Source organism: Marmota monax, unplaced genomic scaffold, assembly GCF_021218885.2.
Source record: "Marmota monax isolate L192 unplaced genomic scaffold, Marmota_monax_Labrador192_F-V1.1 WCK01_AAM20220418_F8-fsc00035, whole genome shotgun sequence".
In the NCBI taxonomy this organism is placed as follows: domain Eukaryota; kingdom Metazoa; phylum Chordata; class Mammalia; order Rodentia; family Sciuridae; genus Marmota; species Marmota monax.
In genome coordinates, this window is record NW_026691961.1 from 7,527,734 (window position 1) to 7,547,468 (window position 19,735).

The window sequence follows — 19,735 nt, forward strand, 5'->3', positions numbered from 1 at the left end:
AAGAGGCTTTGTGTGGCTCTTGATATAATTAAAGCAGAAAGGGCTGATTCAGAGTCCAAAGAATCATCCCAAAATTCTTCTAACCTGGTAAATGACCCTAGACACATAACTGGATCACTCAGTTGCCAAACTTGAGAAATAATAAGCCCTCTTACTAAAACAAAATGATCTGTGTTGTAAGATTAGCTTGATGTACTACTATGCGTTCTAACCAGATGTAGACTAAATAGGTAACAACGAATGCTTTTTATCTAAACCCTAAGACCACAACTCTGTGTAGGCACCTCCACTCTGGCCATTTGGATAACACAGATGGTATTAAATTAACAAAAATTTACCTGATCAGAAAAAAAGCACATGTCTACATAATTAGTAAAAAAAAAAAAAAAATAACATTGAACTCCAGTAACTCCTTTAAGCTCAAACTATAACTATGGGGCTGGAATTGTGGCTTAGTGATACAGCGCTTCCCTAGCATGTGTCAGGCATTGGGTTCAATTCTCAGCACCACATACAAATAAGTAAAAAATAAAGATCCACCGATAACTAAAAATATTAAAAAAAAAAAAAAAAACCTGTAACTGTGATCAAAACTATTTTTTAAAGTTCCTGGATTATAAAATCCTCACATCCTATGCAAATTAAAGGACAGGCCTAATCTTGTAGAAAATGTATGCCAGGCTTAGTAACAAAATACCATTCCATTTTACCAGCAACAGAGCCAGAATGGGGTTGGGCAAACAAGTAGTGGAATTTATCTTCATTTTGTGACTTTTCTCCATTATTTTTATTCTGAAGTCAGATGTAGCTCACGTTATGCTGATTATATAGGGGGTCTAGAAGAAGGGTAAACAGTGGTTCTAAAAGCCAAAGTTTCAAGTAAGATCACTGACCCTGTAAACCTGATAATTTCTGCTTCATAAGCTTTTCTAAGTACCATTATTTTTTTTTTTTTTTTGATACTAGAGATTAAACCCAAGGGCACTTTATCACTGAGTTACACACCCAGTTCTTTTTTTTTTTTTTTTTTGAGACAGGATTTGCTAAATTGTCAAGGTTGGCCTCAAACTTGTGATCTTCTTGTGTTAGCCTCCTGAATAGCTGAGATTATAGGTGTGTGCCACTGCACCTGGCCTGGGTACTTACTATTCAGCCAGGTGTGGTGGGCCAGGCCTGTAATCCCAGCTATTAAGAAGGCTGAAGCAGAAGGACTGCAAGTTTGAGCCAGCCTGAGGAATTTAGCAAGACCTTGTCTCAAACATAAAGAGGGAGATGGATGTAGCTCAGTGGTAGAGTACCCCAGGGCCAATCCCTAGTACAGCCAAAAATAAATAGACAGATAGATACATAATTTCCACAAATGGAACTAAGTGCTTACAGCTGAAAAATGAGTGGAATATCAGAAAGAAACGCTTTAAACTAACAAAGGCTCTGTTGTTGAAAGAAAAAACCATCACCAAAGGAAGTTAAGAACTAAAATCTTTTAACTCAAGTACAAAAAGTCTTAAGTGCACACTGGCTTCTATTTTAAACACTCAACTATCAAGCAAGTTTTGACATTAGAAAATCTCACCTTAAGCAAAGCTCAACACTTTATTTATTGACGTGAGGGCTCTCAAAATTCACTGTTAAAGCCGGGTGCAGTGGTGCACATCTGTAATCCCAGCGACTCATGAGGCTGAGGCAGGAGTTCAAAGCCAACCTCAGCAACCACGAGGAGCTAATAAGCAACTCAGTGAGACCCTTCTCTAAATAAAATACAAAACAGGGCTGAGGATGTAGCTCAGTGGTTGAGTGCCCTTGAGTTCAATCTCTGGTACAAAAAAAAAAAAAAAAAAAAAAAAAGTCACTGCTAAAACAGAGTACAAGTACAGGATTGGGATCCATGACTTCCTTTTTTGGTATACCTTTCCAGCTATGTCAGGAAGCAAGGAGACACTGGCCATTCCACAAGTAGCTGAAACACCAAGCTGAATTGATATATCACATTAAATTCTTCCAAAATACTCCAATTTGGCTATGAAGTCCAATGTGTCAGACCATTTTTAACTATGAGATGTAGTACCAACACCTATGTTTTCCACTCTATGCTCTGGTGGTCTAACATGGCTGACAGAAACCCAAACATAATGGTATACATTCCAACTAGTAGTGAGTACTGAGGCAGGAGAATTACACAAGTTCAAGATCAGCCTGGGCAACTTAGCAAGAACAGTCTCAAAAGTAAAATAAAAAGGGTTGGGGATCTGTTCAGTGGTTGAGTACCACAAAAAAGAAAGTCAGGTGATGGTGCATACCTTGTAACCCCAGCAACTTGGGAGGCTGGGACAGAAAGATCCCAAGTTGAAGGCCAGCCTGGGCAATTTAGTGAGACAGCTAGGAAGATAGCTCAATGGTAAAGCACCACCATGTTCAATCCCAATGAGGAAAAAACAAACAAACAACAAACAAAAAAATCCACTGTTGACAAGGAAGGCAACTAGAGGTGCCTGAATCTTCAGAAAATGGAAGTTCTACCAAGACCTAGTACACCACCTTACCTCCAATTGCTACTTTCATCTTCCAAACTCACTACATTTTCCCATAGGCCTCATAATTATTTCCATTACTTCCTGACCCACCCCATTAAAACCTGGTCCAGGAGCAGCCCTCAGCAGGCTGAAGATTACAAACACTTTCTCTCTGCTGCTAAAGAACTATGTTCATTCCTCTTCAGTGTACTGCAAAAAGAACTGCACAGAAGAGTGATCTGGTTCCACTATACCTCACCTCCAAAAAGCCCATAGCAAAGCTCAACACTCACAACCTCCTTTAGAATTCCCAATCCTCACCCTATTTTCAGCAGCCTCTAACCTTTGCAAAGCACTGTCTTCATGTGCATCTATACTTCCTGGGTTTCTTCCTCCTCCTCCTCCTCCTCCTCCTCCTCAGCCTGCTCTAATTAAACATCTCTGTTGAGCTATCTTGCCCAATTCAAGCACTACAATGATCCACCAAGCCCATTACTTTTTTCCACTCACCTAACTCCACAGCTCTGCTTCCCTCATAACAGATCAGACACGCTCCCTCTGATCTTGCCTCCACTCAGAACATGATATCCCTGTAACCACACTCATGTGTTCTTTCACCTTTCAGGTCTCTGCTCAAATGTCCCTCAGAAGCCTTTCCATATCATCCTAGCCTAAAACAGCTAATTATCTACTTGCTGTCCACCCTCTTTCCCACTAAATAAGAGTGTGGATTTTACCACTGGCTTGGTATCTCTAGCACCTGGCACACAGCAGTGGTCTAATAATAAGTATTAAGCAAATAACTTTTAACCTAACAAAAAGCACCTAAGGGAAACCCTTATTCTAATTATTTTTCTTGCCAGTGTTCCAGAGCAATGCCAAAGGGCTCTGACCAATGAAAATATGACTGAAATCCTCAGTAGGGTTCATGTCCATCTGCTTTACTGCTTTTTTCTGGTATGGATTTGTCAATGTTTCCAAGTTGTGATTCCTACACAAGAACGTATCCTACTGCTATACTGCTCATCACTAATGGAGATTACTAATCTGCACACATTACTCACAATTTGCTACAGAAAATAACAGTATGATGTTTTTCTACCCTGGGTTAGACTGCAAGCAGGTCCCAAGTAACCCAGGCATAAGTTTGGTGTTCATTTCATGTCTACGGCCAGAAATGCCAGTCTTGAAGACGTAGTATAGCTGAGCAGTTCCTCAGCAGATATGTTCCCAACATGGTAATAACAGAAGCCATGATTCACCATGAAGAAATGTTTTCTGGAACACAAGTGGGCAGTTTTTACATTCCACAAGGCAGCCGTAAAGACTTAAAAGGGGTATCCTTCGTAGAACACTTTTGCTTTAAGTGAATGAATAGATGATCCTCCACCACTTATTCTTCTTAAATTGTATTTAATTTTGAATAAATGTAAATTCCACAAAACTAACAACCATTTTGTTCACCTGAAATAGATTCTACAGTCACTGGATAATGTATGGATTTCACAAAAAGGTGTTCCACAAAACTAACATCCATTTTGCTCACCTGAAATAGATTCTACAGTCACTGGATAATGTATGGATTTCACAAAAAAGTGACATAATAAAAACTAAAAAATTAATGCTATCCCCAACTGTTAAAAAAAAAAAAAAAAAAAAAACTATATAAGAAGAAAATGTACCTTGCTTGGTAAAGAGCCTAGAATATAGTCAACCAGTAATCATACAAACAAATCCATCCAGAATTTTCAAAGAACTACAGGCTGACATAAAGTGCATATTGTGCTACATTAGAACGTTTGTACTACTTAGTTGTATGTATTTCATTGTGAATGATTTTACAAAAACTTGATAAATTCTTACAAACAGAATTTCACACCACTGAAATATGTTCCATAACATAAAACTTGAAAATTAGCAAGTAATTTCTGCCTGTTGGAGGAAAATAAAATTTAACCTGAAAACCCTTCACTGTCTACACAACACCCAGGGTGAGTATTTCATGAGGTCCCCAAAAATGTACCTACCGTCCCAGCCAGGATGTCATGGGGGCAGCAGTCCAGAAGGTGACTCTTGCAGACTCGATCATCTGTAAACTTGACCCTCTGTCTGGTTTCGTCTCCTGAAATTCATTTGTGGTTTTAAATAAGACAATATTATCAGGCTAATCACAAAAGGATATCTGGTACAACAATTCACCTGGATGATTTGCAGACTATCATTTCTGTGTTTTCCCCATCACATATACTGAAAAGCTGATCTAGAGACATTTACAACTGGAGTAGAATACAGAATTTTTTTTGGAGGCCAAATTTACCATGAAGAATCACAATGATATCTGACTCCATCTTTGTGCCAAAAGAAGTCAAGGAGTCAGAAGTAAAAGACTGAGCACCAAAAGGCCATTGTCTAATACATACATGTGGGCAGTGAGATACCAATGAGTGCCATCAATCAACTGTGTGACTTATAGTTGATAATTTCTACAAACAAAATCTACTTATTAGCTTAATCTTTTTGTTATGGAGAAACACAAAAGCGGTGGTTTGCCCAAATTTACATAAAGAAGAAAGGTTTCAAACTCTTATCACTGTTAAATAATCTAGATCTATTTTTCTCATTCCCCTTTCATCCCCACCCTTAAAAAAGAAAGTTGGCACCTGGGAGTCACTTTTAACAAGACAATACCAAAAAAAGCAAAAAGGAACTAGGTTAGTCAATACACACTGTGAGCTCCAACACATACTGTACCCATCTGCATTCTTCAAGACCTCAGCTGCAGAATTTTATGCCCGCTGTTGAAAAGTTTTAAAGGAAAAGTTTTCTTGCCCACACCTGCAGTAAGGAAGTCAGGGGGAATGATACATAAAAGTAAAGGCAAAGTGGTATGTGACAAATTTTAAAGCTAATCTGTGTATAGGACACAGAGCTGTGTAATAGGCAAGGAGGAATATATTTTAGGACTTGCAAGCATCCAGGATTAATGTAGTGTCTTTTTATTGAAAATGTTTTCTTTCTAAACTACACTTTTAAAGTTACTTGTGAAAAAAAGCAAACACTTTTTTGTTATAACAGCTTAGAAATTGGTTGTGACTCACGGCTCGATGAACATGAGGCTTTTCTGCAACTCCCTTGCAGATTGATGTAGGCAGGCAAAGATACACTGAACCTTTATAAATAAAATAGAGGGGCCACAATTGTTCAGTTTGTATGAAATAAAAATATGGGAAGCAATTCAAAAGCAACTCAATAAACAAAGAAAGCTAAAAAGCACTTATTCACCTATGAAGTAAAGTGCAAAGAATCTGCACAGCCCTGAGAATGTGCCAGTGTGAACTTACAACTTCATTACTTCAGTAGAAAAGGAAACAAACCACAGCAGGTATTTGTTTTGCAAGGATGCAACCGCTTTATCCTGAGACAACCATGATCTTTCGCTCCTCCCTACAGTACAACCTACCTAACGACCGCCAAGCGCTGCCTAAGCAGAGGCTCTCCTGTGTGGTTGGGGGAAAGAGGGGCTGGAGAAGTACTGGACAGAAACCCACATTAGAAAAGCTCAATTTATGGCTACCCTTCAATGGTACAGGACAGAACGCCCCAGGGTTTCGAGGCCCATTCTTCTGCCCTGAGGAGCCACAGAGAATTCCGCCGCCTGGCTGCCAGCGACCCAGAGCCCGTGCTGGTTCCAGCCCTTCGCCGACTCTCCGGTTCGCGCGGGGGCGCAGGGCCGCTGCGCCGACGGGAAGCCGCAGGAGCCCCTCGCGCGGACTCCGAGGAAAAAGCCTGCCCCAGACCCACGGCCGGCCCACTGGGAGCCCGGCCGCGGGCTCGGTGGAGGCGAACGGGCTCAGACAAAGGCCCGACGCCGGCTGTCCGCGAGCGGGGGAGGGGCGCTGAGCCCCGCGCAGACGCAGACGGCCATGGCCCCCGCCTCGGGCCGCCCGGCGGCCTCGCCTCACTCTCGCCCCAGCCCCTCGCCTGGTCGGCCGCCCAGACTCACCGTCCCGAGCCGTGCCCATGAGCTGGTCCAGCAGAGCCCGCATCTGCGCCTGGGCGGACATGGTGGCCAAGCGGGCGAACGCGACAGCTCCTACCGAGGTGGCGGCGGCTACGAAGGACGGCCGCGTCGGTCTAGAGCCCGCTCGGCTCTTGCCCGCCGCGGGGGATGCCGGGAGGAAATGCGTGGCGCCAGTGCTTGGCCTACTGGGAAGTATAGTTTCCGGGGCAGGGCAGGCGTAGGCCTGGGGGCGGAGCCAAAAGCCCCGGACTAGGCACCGCCCACCTTTTACCGCAGTCCCCGCGCTGGCTGGGGACCTGCACTCTTGAACTTCCACAGTATGGAAAGCGAAGTCTTCTACCAGCGGTGAAGGCGTGCGTTTAACACTTAAGTGCCTGGGCTGTCTTACTTCTATAGAATTGGCGTGCTAAACGTGCTCTCTTAGGGATTCCGCCACCCCGCACTGAAGACTGAGCCGCTCTGCTGCTGAGCCAAATTCCTAGCTTTTTTTTCTTTCTTTCTTTTGTTTTGTTTTGTTTTGGACACACAAGATCTCCCTAAATTAAGTTGGCCTGGAACTTGCAATTGTTACCGCTGTTGACCATTGATGAGTCCTTGCTTCCCCAATGTTGAAGAATAACACCAAAGAAGCACGCCGAGGCAAGGTCAGAGTAGAAATTAGAAGTTTATTAAAGGACAGCAGGAATGGGCTGGGGATGTGGCTCAAGCAGTAGCGCGCTCACCTGGCATGCGTGCGGCCTGGGTTCGATCCTCAGCACCACATACAAACAAAGATGTTGCGTTCTCTGAAAACTAAAAAAAAATAAATAAATATTAAAAAATTCTCTCTCTCTCTTAAAAAAAAATAATAGTTAAAAAAAAAAGGACAGGAGGAAGAAGGGGACCCAAGAGGTGGAATCCTTGGAAGTGCGGTTGTCTCCCCTTTTTATAGTTTTGGTGATGGAATGTAGGTTGGAAGGCCTGAGGGGTGGGACACAGGTGGGCCAAACAAGTAATCTGGGCAGGAAGGACTTCATTATCACTTCTTGGGATGGGCTATCTCCAAATCTGTTGGGTTCCATTAACATTTCTTTGGGGTGGACTTTGGCCTAGGGCCTTCCGGGACTTCATTAACATTCCATGAGTTGTCCTGCGTTTCCAGGAATCATTATCAGCATGGCCTCCATTTTAGATTTCACTCGATATGATATTAGACCCAATTTACCTAACTACACTGACTACCTAATTTTAAATCCGGCTTCACAATTTGCAGTTCTCCTGCCTCAGGCTCGGGAATCACTGGACTTGTAGGCATGTGCCACTGCACCTGGCTCATAGGAGACTTTTTCTTTTTTTCCTTTCCTTTTTTTTTTTTTTAATTTATTTTTTAGGTGTAGACGGACACAACACAATGCCTTTATTTTTATGTGGTGCTGAGGATCGAACCCAGTCCACCCGCGCTAGGCAAGCGCTCTACCGCTGAGCCAACAATCCCAGCCTCTCAAACTACTTTTCATAGCTCATTATGCCCTGTGAGGTCTGGACCCTCTGGAACCATATCTTACCTGGGTTCCACTCCCCAGATTTCCTCAGAATACTGCAGTCATCAATGCTCTTTCTGGCATGGATATTGTTAACTTAAAAGAAAATGGCATTCCAGGACTTCCCCATTTCTTCATCCTCCACAAAGACCTCTAATAACACCTGATATTTGGATTATGATATAAACACTTATTATGCAAATACATACAGATAAAGGCAAAGATTTAAAAAGAAGGACCACAAAGTTCTTTTTTAAAGCATCAAAGGCTTTAGGACAGGAATCTCCTGTGTTTCTCCTTTGCTAGCAAAGCAATAAAACTTAGTTTTCCTTTTTCTCAAAACGGTGTCCTCTTTATTGGATTGGAACAAGGACCGAGCTTTCATGAACAAATTTGGCACTCCATATTGGGACCCAAGAGCAGCCTCCACACCAGCTTTCTTGGTCAGGCCTGGCTGTCCAAGGAACCCCGCTTCCATGTTGAGGAATCATGGTATTGGTGAGTTTGTTGAGAGCCAACTGCTAAAGAAATTGGGAGTGTGAGTTTGCCTTGGACCAAACCAGAGGAGCTGTTTCTGTGATTAAAGGGAGGGGCTGAGGGACTGGCCCAGCAAGTGCTGAAGCTTCCTTTTTCTTTGGGGAACTCCCACCTTCTCTCCTTGAACTGCACAATTTGCTCCATCAGTTGCTCTACTTTGAGAAAAAGGACACTGAACTCAGGAAAGTTGCTACAACTTTGGCCATTTGCATGATCCCTAACCTATGTATGCCTTGTCTAATCACCTGCTATCTGCAGACCTCTGGATTGCTCTGATGCTGAATGCCCTTAACTGTCCATGACTCATCTGATAGAGAGCAAGGACTTTGGGTTACTTCTCTCAACTTCACCATCTTTTAGCAGGAAGTACTTGGAGATGTCCTCGCCCACTTTCCATAGAAATGGGATGTAGAAATTGACAGTGGGAAATTATAACAGGGGTTCACTTGATGCTTGGACTGTATCCCTTGGGGCTTTGAAGCTTCATGTTTTTTTCTTCTTTTTCCCAATCTTCATTTCCCTAAACTTCTCCTCCCTGATCTTCTTTTCCCTAAACTTCTCCTTCCTGATCTCTCCTCCCTAATCTCATTTTCTCTGAATCACCTTTATAAAACCCCTATTCCTACTAATGGGCAGAATCACAGCCTTTGGGATAGCAGTCCCCTCTGTTTCTCCTTTGCTTCTTTTTCCTTAAAAAAAAAAAAACTCTTTTTCCCTAAAAAAAAAAAGTGGGGGCTGGGGATGTGGCTCAAGTGGTAGCGCACTGCCTACCATGCGTGAGGCACTGGGTTCAATTCTCAGCACCACATAAAAACAAAATAAAGATTGTTTCCACCTAAAGCTAAAAAATAAAAAAAAAAAAATTAAAAAGTGCTTTTTACCTGTTGTCTCATTTTTTATTATTCCCCTGAAATAACCCTTTGAGGAGAGGTGGGGTAGGTCTTATTTAATATCCTTTCTTTATGGATGAAGATACTGAGAAAGGAATAGGTAACTAGATAAAGGTCACTGAGCTGGTCTTTGGCAGAGGCAAGGATAGAACCCAGGTACTGCCTCCATGGAACTATCTCAAGCTGCTCAAGGCAGCTCACCTACAGAATATTTCTAGTTCCTACAGCTCTTGATGCAAATGTAGGAAATTCATATTATCCAGAAATGTGTGCTGCCAAGACCAAGCAATGAAAATGTCCTGGCCAAAGGAAAGGTGGTCAACATGAATATGCTTCATAGAGCTGAGTGACACCTGTTTTTAATTCCAAACAAAAACAAATTGCAACATCTGTGGGTAAAAACCAGAAGCAAGGGAGTTGACTTTTTATTTTTTTAAGTACAGTTTGTATTTATTTTTTAACAGACAGAGAGAGAGAGAATTTTAATATTTATTTTTTAATTTTCGGCGGACACAACATCTTTGTTTGTACGTGGTGCTGAGAATCGAACCCAGGCCACACGCATGCCAGGCGAGCACGCTACCGCTTGAGCCACATCCCCAGCCCAGGGAGTTGACTTTTTAAAGTTGTAGATATAACACCTTAGGACTGCTTATAATTTCTTCTTTCAAAACCTTTCACAAATGATAATTTAACATTACTGATGCTCTGAGAGAAGAAGAAAAGACTGAGTATAGTCATACTCTAAAGCATGACTATTTAAAAATATTCTAATGCATGACTTTTCTTCCGAATGGTGATTTGAACAAAACAATTTAATCATCTTAATTCTGAGCCTCCTTTCACTGCCAAAATTATTAAAAATCAACTAGGTATTGGTGAGAGTATAAGGAAAACTCTGATTGATCGCTGGATAAACTGTATAATGTTGGGTAATTTGTGCATATTCTTTCTTTTTTGGAGGGGGTACCAAGGATTGAACCCAGTTGTGCTGTACCACTTAACTGCATCCCTATTCCAATTCATTTTGTTTTTTACTTTGAGACAGGGTTTGCTAAGTTGCAGTGTCTGACCTCTGACTTTGATCCTCCATGCTTGACTTCCCTAGTCTTTGGGATTATAGGTGTGAGCCACTGCACCTAGCTTCTTTTCTGTTCTTCATGTTGGATAATTTCTATTCATCTATGTTCAACTTTGCTGATCCTTCCCTTTGCTAGCTCAGATCTGTTGAGCCCCTCTTAGTAATTGTTTTCCATTTTGGTTATTGTATTTTGAACTCCAGAATTTCCATTAGGTTGGACTTTTAAGATAATTTCTAACTTATATACCTTTATTGGAATTCTCTGACAAATAACTGTTGTATTTCCATGTAATTCTTTAACATGATTTATGTAAGTTCGATGAACATGTATGTGTGTGTATATATATATATATATATATAGATATGTGTGCATGTGTATAATAGATAGATAGATAATTGCTTTGAAGCTTTTATCTGCTAAATCCAACATCTGAACTACTGGGAGTTTCCACTGACAGCTTTCTTTCAAAAGACCATACTATTTTATATGAACAACTTGAGCATCTGTGGATTTTGGTAACCTCAAGGATCTCAGAACCAATTCCCCATGGATCAGAAGGAGAGATTCCTAGATGTATTTCTTTTATATATATATATATATATATATATATATATATATATATATATATATATTTATTTATTTATTTATTTATTTATTTTTTAGTTTTTCGGCGGACACAACATCTTTGTTTGTACATGGTGCTGAGGATCGAACCTGGGCTGCACACATGCCAGGCAAGCACGCTACCGCTTGAGCCACATCCCCAGCCCCTCCTAGATTTATTTCTATAAACCATCAACTACAAAAAACAAAACTTATTGTTGGCAGCAGGTCCACCCTGGCCCCTGGAGCCCTACCTCCACTAGTTTGTTCTGCATGCCAGTGTGGCCAGCTCACAAGGCCATGGCGAACTTGCGGTTTTTCTGTTCCTGCTTGTCCGTCTGAGACATATGTATCCCACGGGAATGCCTTGACCTTTTCTGGTCTGATGGACTTATTGTTAAGGGAGGTTTCGGTACCTGACAATAATAGATGTTGAAACTAAATTTCTCCCCCCTCCCTCCTGCTTTTGGGTAGTTTTCCACTTCTGCTGCTTGGGGTATAAAAAAAGGCGTGTTAGCAATAAAGATTATTATTGACTCCTGGATGAAGAACCTTGGTGTCCTGTGTGTCTTTTAACCTCGCCGTCCCTCGCCGGACTCGGCTCCTTTGGCTGGACGCGGCAATTGGAGGTTCCCACTGAGATCCGGAAAGCAGGGGTAAGCGGACGGGGCTCACCTTCTAAGAAAGAAGGGGGAGGATTGGTTTAAAGATAATTTAAAGAGACAGGGTACGTACCATGGGTAACTCAACAGCGAAGGTTCGTCTGGCCAACGAACTGAAAGAGCTGTTAAATACACAAGGAACAGGAATAAAAACTAAGACTGCAACCGAATTCGTTGAAATTATTGCCCAGGCTTGTCCTTGGTTTCTGACAGGAGGATTTCTTAATAATAGTGACTGGGACCTGGTGAGGCATGACCTTCAGAAATTATTGAGGGACCGGGGCTTGGACAGTGTCCCAGTTGCCACCTTTTCCTTATGGAGGTTGGTAAAGGATGCTTTATTAACAGATAAAGTAAAGATCAAGGATCAGCTTGCTGAATGTGAACAGGCCCTTAATCAGGTGCAGGAAGAGCAAATGGCAGAATCCTTAAAGGATGAGGGTCCCCTTGAGGACTCAGGCTCGGAGGGTAGGAAACACCTCCAGATTTCTAAGCCCGAAAAGGATCCTGAGGACCTCAGTTCTCTCTCTGAGGAAGAGGAGGGATTAGAAAGGGAGATAGAGGAACTAGAACATCGCCTTAAAAGGGCAAATGTGAGGGTGCCTAGGGCCCCCTCAATTGCCGCACCTCCTCCCTATAATCCTGATTGGAATGAGGACGCCCCTACTAGACGGGCGGGGGTCCACTGGGGTTCTAGAGCGGCTCAGGTTTTTCCAATGATTGAAAACGCCGATGCTGATGGACAGCCGGCCAGAGCCCATGTCCCCCTAGCCTTCAAGGATATAAAACAGCTTAAGGAGGCGGTCATTAATTATGGACCTCATGCCCCTTTCACATTGACCCTCTTCGAGTCCTTCTCAGCCAGTCAACTGATACCCAATGATTGGCAGCAACTTTCCAGGGCTGTGTTATCTGGAGGGGATTTCTTATTGTGGAAAAGTGAATATCATGAAAGGTGCCGCGAGCTGGCTCAGATTAACCTGAATGCGGGCCATCAACAGCGAAATGCCGAAATGTTGACAGGAACTGGGCAGTATGCCACCATAGGCCAACAAATTAATTACGACCCAGGTGTTTATGCTCAAATAGCCTCAGCTGCAGTCCATGCCTGGAAAACCCTGCCCGTTTCTAAGACTGAAGCAAAAATTTCCAAGATCTCTCAAGGACCCTCTGAACCTTATTCGGACTTTATAGCCCGCCTAATGCAGGCTGCTGGAAAAATATTCCCTAATCTAGAACAGGCTATGCCACTTATTAGACAACTGGCATATGAAAACGCTAACACTTACTGCCAAAATGCTATTAAGTCCTCCCGGGCCAAAAGTATAGATGACATGATTCGAGCATGCAAAGATATAGATGGGCCTCATATTACTGGTCAGGTTTTGGCTGCTGCCCTTAAGACTGGAATGCAAAAAGCTGATAACAGGGGAACCCGCTCTAAGGGGTGTTTTAAGTGTGGGAAAGAGGGACATATAAAGAGAAACTGCCAGGAAAGGAGTGAGGGTGCTGGCAGAGGGATGCCTGGAATTTGTCCTAGATGTCATAAAGGAAATCATTGGAGCAGTGAGTGCAGGTCAAAATTTGACATCCAGGGTAACCCAATACCGTCGGGAAACGGGAGCAGGGGCCCGCCCCGGGCCCGGAAGCCAAAGTGTACGGGGCAGTGCAGGGACAGAACAGTGCCCCAGGGAGTGGGCGTCTCCGCCGCCTCCCACTGACCAACCCCTTTCTATCTGGGAACTCCCCAGGGGAACACCAGGAAGCGCAGGACTGGACCTCAGTTCCACCTCCCGAGCGGTATTAACTCCCCAAATGGGACCCCGGACGCTGCCTACTGGGGTTTTTGGACCCCTGCCAGAGGGGACGGTGGGACTAGTGTTGGGACGAGGTAGCGCAACTCAGTGGGGCTTGAAGATTCTTATGGGGGTTGTTGATGCTGATTATCAGGGAGAAATAAAGATAGTAGTAGAAGCTACCCAAGGAATTGTTATTCTTCCCCCCGGGGAGCGTATAGCTCAATTGCTGCTGCTACCTTTAGCTTCCATTCCTGGGCACACCCTCTGTGGGTCCCGGGGCGACGTCAGCTTTGGCTCCACTGGAACTCCCCAGGCCTTTTGTGTAGCTCATTTGGATTCGTGTCCCAACCTGACCATTGAGATACAGGACAAGGCTTTCAAGGGAATACTAGATACGGGGGCAGATGTCTCTGTCATTTCTGAAAAACAATGGCCACCTGCCTGGCCCCTCCAGAGTCCCTCGGCCATATTACAGGGGATAGGACAGACCCGACCAAAAAGAAGTGCCTCCTTTTTAAAATGGAGAGATGGTGAAGGACATAGTGGCCATTTCCAGCTTTATGTGGTGACTGGACTCCCCACGAATCTTTGGGGGAGGGACTTACTTCATCAAATGGGGGCTATTCTCACTACCCAGACTTTGAAAGGAAATAATGACTTTGTTAATGATGCAATGCTAGACATGGGATGGATCCCTGGAAGGGGACTAGGAAAGAGACATGAGGGCAGAATATCACCCGTGGATCCAGCAGAACAGGTTACCTGGCGGGGAAGAGACCGGAGAGGACTGGGAAATTTATCCTAGGGGCCACTGAAGTGCGGCCACCTCCACTGTCCATTACTTGGTTATCAGATGACCCTGTGTGGGTAGAACAGTGGCCCCTAACTAAGGACAAATTACAGGCCGCTTCCCTATTAGTTCAAGACCAGCTTAAGTTAGGACACGTGGTGCCCTCTACCTCCCCTTGGAATACCCCTATTTTTGTTATACAAAAGGGGTCTGGGAAGTGGAGACTTCTTCAGGACCTACGAGCTATTAATAAAACTATGCAACCCATGGGACCCTTACAACCAGGGCTACCCTTTCCTACTGCGATCCCAAAGGATTGGCATCTTATTGTCATAGATTTAAAAGATTGTTTCTTCTCTATCCCCTTAGACCCACGAGACCGAAAGCGTTTTGCTTTTTCCTTGCCTTCCACAAACTTTAGGGAACCTTACCAACGGTATGAATGGACCGTCCTACCTCAAGGGATGACTAATAGTCCTACAATGTGCCAATATTTTGTAGCTGAGGTTTTACGACCCTTTCGACAGCAGTTCCCACAGCTCTACCTCATTCATTATATGGATGACATCTTACTGGCAGGGCCCAAGAAAGAAAGGCTTCTTCAATCTTATGAAGTCCTCCAATCCCTTCTAAAAGGGGCAGGGCTGGTCATAGCACCCGAAAAGGTGCAGTTTCAACACCCTTACAATTATTTGGGATACATCATTAATAACATAGAAATCTTTCCCCAGAGACCCCAGTTCCAGATAAATCAGCTCAAAACTTTACATCAGTGGCAGACATTCCTCGGAGAAATACAGTGGCTTCGCCCATCCTTTCATATTCCAACTGGAGAGCTCAAACCCCTGTATGACCTCTTGCGAGGAGATCCTTCTCCTACGTCGTATAGAGTACCTACACCAGAAGCCTTACGAGCACTGAGGCTAATAGAAGAGGCTCTACAGGACATGCAGATTACGCAGATAGATTATTCTCTGCCCTTGTCATTTATAGTTCTACCTTCTAAAATTACTCCCACAGGAGTGTTCTGGCAAACGGGTCCCATTTATTGGGTCCACTTGCCGGCTTCTAACCCCCGGGTATTGACTCCCTTTTATGAGCTAGTTATTAACTTAATTTGGAAGGCTAAATATTTGGGTGATGCATTGTTTGGAAAAACCTTTGACACACTTATTCAACCTTACACTCAAGATATGATACACAAGTTACAACAAGAACATGACCTTTGGTGTCTTTTCCTGTGCAGCTTCAAGGGTCAGATTGATAATCACTTCCCTAAACATAGACTTTTGGAGGGCTTTAAAAGGTGTCCCATTATCTTCCCAAAGATTATGAAAAGGGAACCTATTCCAAAGGCCCAAACTGTATATACAGATGGGGCCAAAAATGGATTTGCCGTCATTTTTGATGGATCTCAAATTCTCCGACAACCTGTGTCAGGTCAGTCGGCCCAAAAGACAAAAGTTGAAGCTTTAATCATAGCTCTCAAAGTCTATAGTTCTATTCCTCTTAATGTATATACTGACAGCTTATATGTAGCTAATCTGGCTCTAGTCATAGAAACAACATCATATATTGGAAAGCAATCCACCATCACAGAACAACTACAGGTAGTTCAGCTTCTCATTTGGGCTAGACGAGATCCTTTATACATTGGCCACATCCGAAGCCATTCAGGGCTCCCTGGACCTTTGTCAGAGGGCAACGCAAAAGCAGACGCTGCTACTCATGCTGTTGGCCTTTCCTGTGTGACGACCAAATATGATAAGGCCTTACAATTCCATAACAAATTTCATTTAAATGCACAGTCTTTACGCTTCCACACAGGATGTTCACGAGACCAAGCTTTACAGATTGTCTCATTATGTCCAACCTGTGCACCATTTATTCATTCTCCTTCCCTTGGGGTTAATCCAAGAGGACTACAACCTAATGATGTCTGGCAAACTGATGTTACACACTTCTCTAGCTTTGGTAAGCTCTCCTTTATACATGTTTCCACTGACACATATTCTGGCTTCATTTTTGCCACCTTACATACTGGAGAGAAGGCTAAGGATGTAATCAGTCATCTTCTAAAAGCCTTTTCCTCCATGGGCACCCCACGATGCCTCAAAACCGATAATGGTCCCGCATATGTAAGCCAGGCGGTTCAACAGTTTTGCACCCAATGGGAAATTAATCATAAGACTGGAATCCCTTATAATCCACAGGGACAAGCTATCGTGGAACGAGCCTATCAACATTTAAAAACTTATTTACAAAAAACAGAAGAGGGGGAGATATACCGGAATTGTCAGGGACCACAAGCACTTCTAAGCATAACCTTATTTACTTTAAATTTTTTACTCACTGACACTGGAGGGCGCACGGCTGCACAACGCCACTTTTCCCCTCCCACTGTACAAGATGCTCAAATAAGGTGGAAAGATTTATCCACCGGAAAGTGGCAACCCCCGGCTCCACTCTTAGCTAGAGTGAGGGGAGCTGTATGTGTTTTTCCCCCAGGAACTGAGAAGCCCATTTGGATCCCGGAGCGCTGCACCAGACCGGTGAATGAAAATTCAAGACAAAATGAAGTTCCCAAGATGGCTGATCCTGCCGCTGTTGTTCTCACCCCTTCAAGTGAGTGCCGAGACACACCTCATGAGCTGGACCCCGCTTGTGGCATTCATTCTGGACAGGTTTGCTGAAGGAGGGCTTGACCCCCCACCTGGGAATATTCATGAATATCTTTTTGGAGCCCCTTGTGAGTGTAAGGGAGGGCCCCGGCACTCGGCCCCCTCTGGTTATATCCAGAGCATTGATTGTGGGACTAAAGTAGCCTACATGGCGGCTGAACTCAATGAAAACATCGGAGGATTTAAGCAACCAAAATGGGTATGTGTTAATAAGCCCGGACTTGTTGTCCCTAATCCGACCGAGACTCTTGGAAGCTGTCCCGCCACTTGTCATTACACCCCGGCAATGCACATCTCCTGTTATACATCGGCCTCAATTTGTGTTAATAATCAAGGAAAACAGTATTTTGAGGCCATCCTAACTAACACCCGTGGAGAATGGGAGACCACTTATAATTATATTCCTTTTCTTGGTGACCGGGGAGGGGAAGGCATCACGACTCGGTTAATGGAGGCGGGATGTGAGGGCGTCGTGGGTAAACCTTCCTGCTGGCCCATGCAGGCCCCCATCAGAGTCTCTGATGGAGGGGGACCCACTGATGCTATCAAACACCTTCAGGTGATTAAGCTTTTAAAGCCGGAGATCCCTAAGCCTACATACCACCCCTTGATATTGCCCAAATCCCAGTTTCCTGATTTAGATGCCAATACATTAGATATCCTAGAAACTACCTTTTCTTTACTTAACAGTTCCAACCCTACCCTTGCTGGTGATTGCTGGCTCTGCATGATGGCAGGTGCAGTCATGCCATTGGCGGTTCCCATCAATTATACCATTGATGATGACAACACATGTCAATCTGGGCTACCCTTTAAGGTGCAGCCTCTAGGTGGTTTTATGTCATGCCTTCTGGGCATGATGCAAAATAATACCTATGATGTTGATGTTGGAATCTCTTCCTTTGGAAACTGCTCATTAGTAAAGAATTACTCCTCACCTACTCCGCCCATTTGTCCCCCTAATGGTACAGTTTTTATGTGTGGTGGAAATTTAGCTTTTCCCAGGCTCCCAGCAAATTGGACTGGTGGTTGCGTTCTGGCATTACTGCTTCCTGATATCACGATTATCTCAGGAGATGAACCCCTACCCATTCCTAGCCTAGACATCTTAGTTAGAAGACACAAGAGAGCTGTGCAGGCCTTACCACTCCTTGTTGGCCTTGGAATAACCGCTGCTGTGGGTACAGGCACGGCAGGATTGGGTACGGCTATACATTCTTACCGCCGCCTATCTCAACAGCTTATAGATGATGTGCAAACCCTGTCGGGAACCATTAAAGACTTACAAGACCAGATAGACTCTCTAGCAGAAGTAGTTCTTCAGAACAGGCGGGGTTTAGACTTGCTTACTGCCAATCAAGGGGGAATTTGTTTAGCCCTTGGGGAGAGGTGCTGTTTTTATGCTAACAAATCTGACATAGTTCGCACAAAAATTAAACAACTCCAAGAAGACCTAGAAAAAAGGAGGAGGGAATTATTTGGGAACCCTCTCTGGACTGGACTTAATGGATTTTTGCCTTATCTTCTTCCCTTATTGGAACCATTGTTAGGCCTCCTTCTAGTAGTGGCAATAGGACCCTGCATTGTAAATAAGATAGTACAATTCATTAAGGATCAAATTAATATCTTAGCCTCTAAGCCAATACAGGTTCACTATCAACGCTTGAAGATGGATGATCGCCCCTCTGAGATATACTTCAGACCTATCCGAAGATGAGTGTCCTCCTTAAAAGAAGAACTCCTGCCATATCTTTTCTCTATGCATACCTCTCCCTCTTGCCTTCCTGTACTAGGATCTTTGCTGTCTAATCTCTCGGTCCAATCACATCTGCCATTCGGCGGTGACGGTCATGGGTCCCGTAGGTGGAGACGGTTAAGCGTTTACCGCAATAGTGTCTTGATAGGTCATAACACCTTGAGCTGATCTTGTAGTACCCAGTGACGGGCAACTTTCACGCTTGCTGTGCGACCTAAGCCAGGGAATCGGGGCCTTCCCAGAGACGGGTAAGCATCGCAAGGGCTGTGAACGACCTAAGACAGGGGCTACTTGATTCCCACTGGCATGCAAAAAACAAAAGAGGGGGACTTGTTGGCAGCAGGTCCACCCTGGCCCCTGGAGCCCTACCTCCACTAGTTTGTTCTGCATGCCAGTGTGGCCAGCTCACAAGGCCATGGAGAACTTGCGGTTTTTCTGTTCCTGCTTGTCCGTCTGAGACATATGTATCCCACGGGAATGCCTTGACCTTTTCTGGTCTGATGGACTTATTGTTAAGGGAGGTTTCGGTACCTGACAATAATAGATGTTGAAACTAAATTTCTCCCCCCTCCCTCCTGCTTTTGGGTAGTTTTCCACTTCTGCTGCTTGGGGTATAAAAAAAGGCGTGTTAGCAATAAAGATTATTATTGACTCCTGGATGAAGAACCTTGGTGTCCTGTGTGTCTTTTAACCTCGCCGTCCCTCGCCGGACTCGGCTCCTTTGGCTGGACGCGGCAACTTATTTTCTAACAACATAATTTTCAATAGCAATGAAAACTGCAGAATACCCAGAAATAAATCCAACAAAAGAGCCAAAAGATTTGTGTGCAAGAAATAAAAATCTTGGGGAGGGGAGAGGATGTGGGGATGGGAGGGACAGTTGA

At 43.9% G+C, this 19,735-nt stretch overlaps 2 protein-coding genes across 6 annotated transcripts in view; one reads left to right on the forward strand and one right to left on the reverse strand.

Moving 5' to 3' along the window:
• Luc7l (LUC7 like) overlaps positions 1-6,693 on the reverse strand; it is a 32,530-nt gene extending 25,837 nt beyond the window's left edge. The window contains exons 1-3 of one of the 5 annotated variants that reach the window (XM_046440927.2): positions 6,514-6,644; positions 5,609-5,679; positions 4,538-4,632 (exon numbers count right to left, since the gene is read on the reverse strand). Coding sequence is in view for 4 of the 5 variants with exons in the window: in XM_046440920.2 (XP_046296876.1) it covers positions 4,538-4,632; positions 6,514-6,574 (156 nt within the window). In the remaining variant the exon portion in view is untranslated. Of the gene's footprint in view, positions 1-4,537; positions 4,633-5,261; positions 5,680-6,513 lie in introns of those variants that run through there. The other 4 variants (XM_046440892.2, XM_046440902.2, XM_046440920.2 and 1 more) reach the window with 4 other exon arrangements.
• A 5,015-nt stretch (positions 6,694-11,708) lies between these two features.
• On the forward strand, positions 11,709-19,517 carry LOC131424076 (syncytin-1-like). Its single transcript, XM_058578408.1, has 2 exons — positions 11,709-11,819; positions 16,923-19,517. The coding sequence occupies exon 2, from the start codon at positions 16,971-16,973 to the stop codon at positions 18,810-18,812; it is 1,842 nt and encodes a 613-aa protein (XP_058434391.1). The 5' UTR covers positions 11,709-11,819; positions 16,923-16,970; the 3' UTR covers positions 18,813-19,517.
• The last annotated feature ends 218 nt before the right edge of the window (positions 19,518-19,735 follow it).

Excerpts from the sequence above, each read along its gene's own strand:
- LOC131424076 (XM_058578408.1), top strand. The coding sequence starts at position 16,971 with ATGAAAATTCAAGACAAAATGAAGTTCCCAAGATGGCTGATCCTGCCG.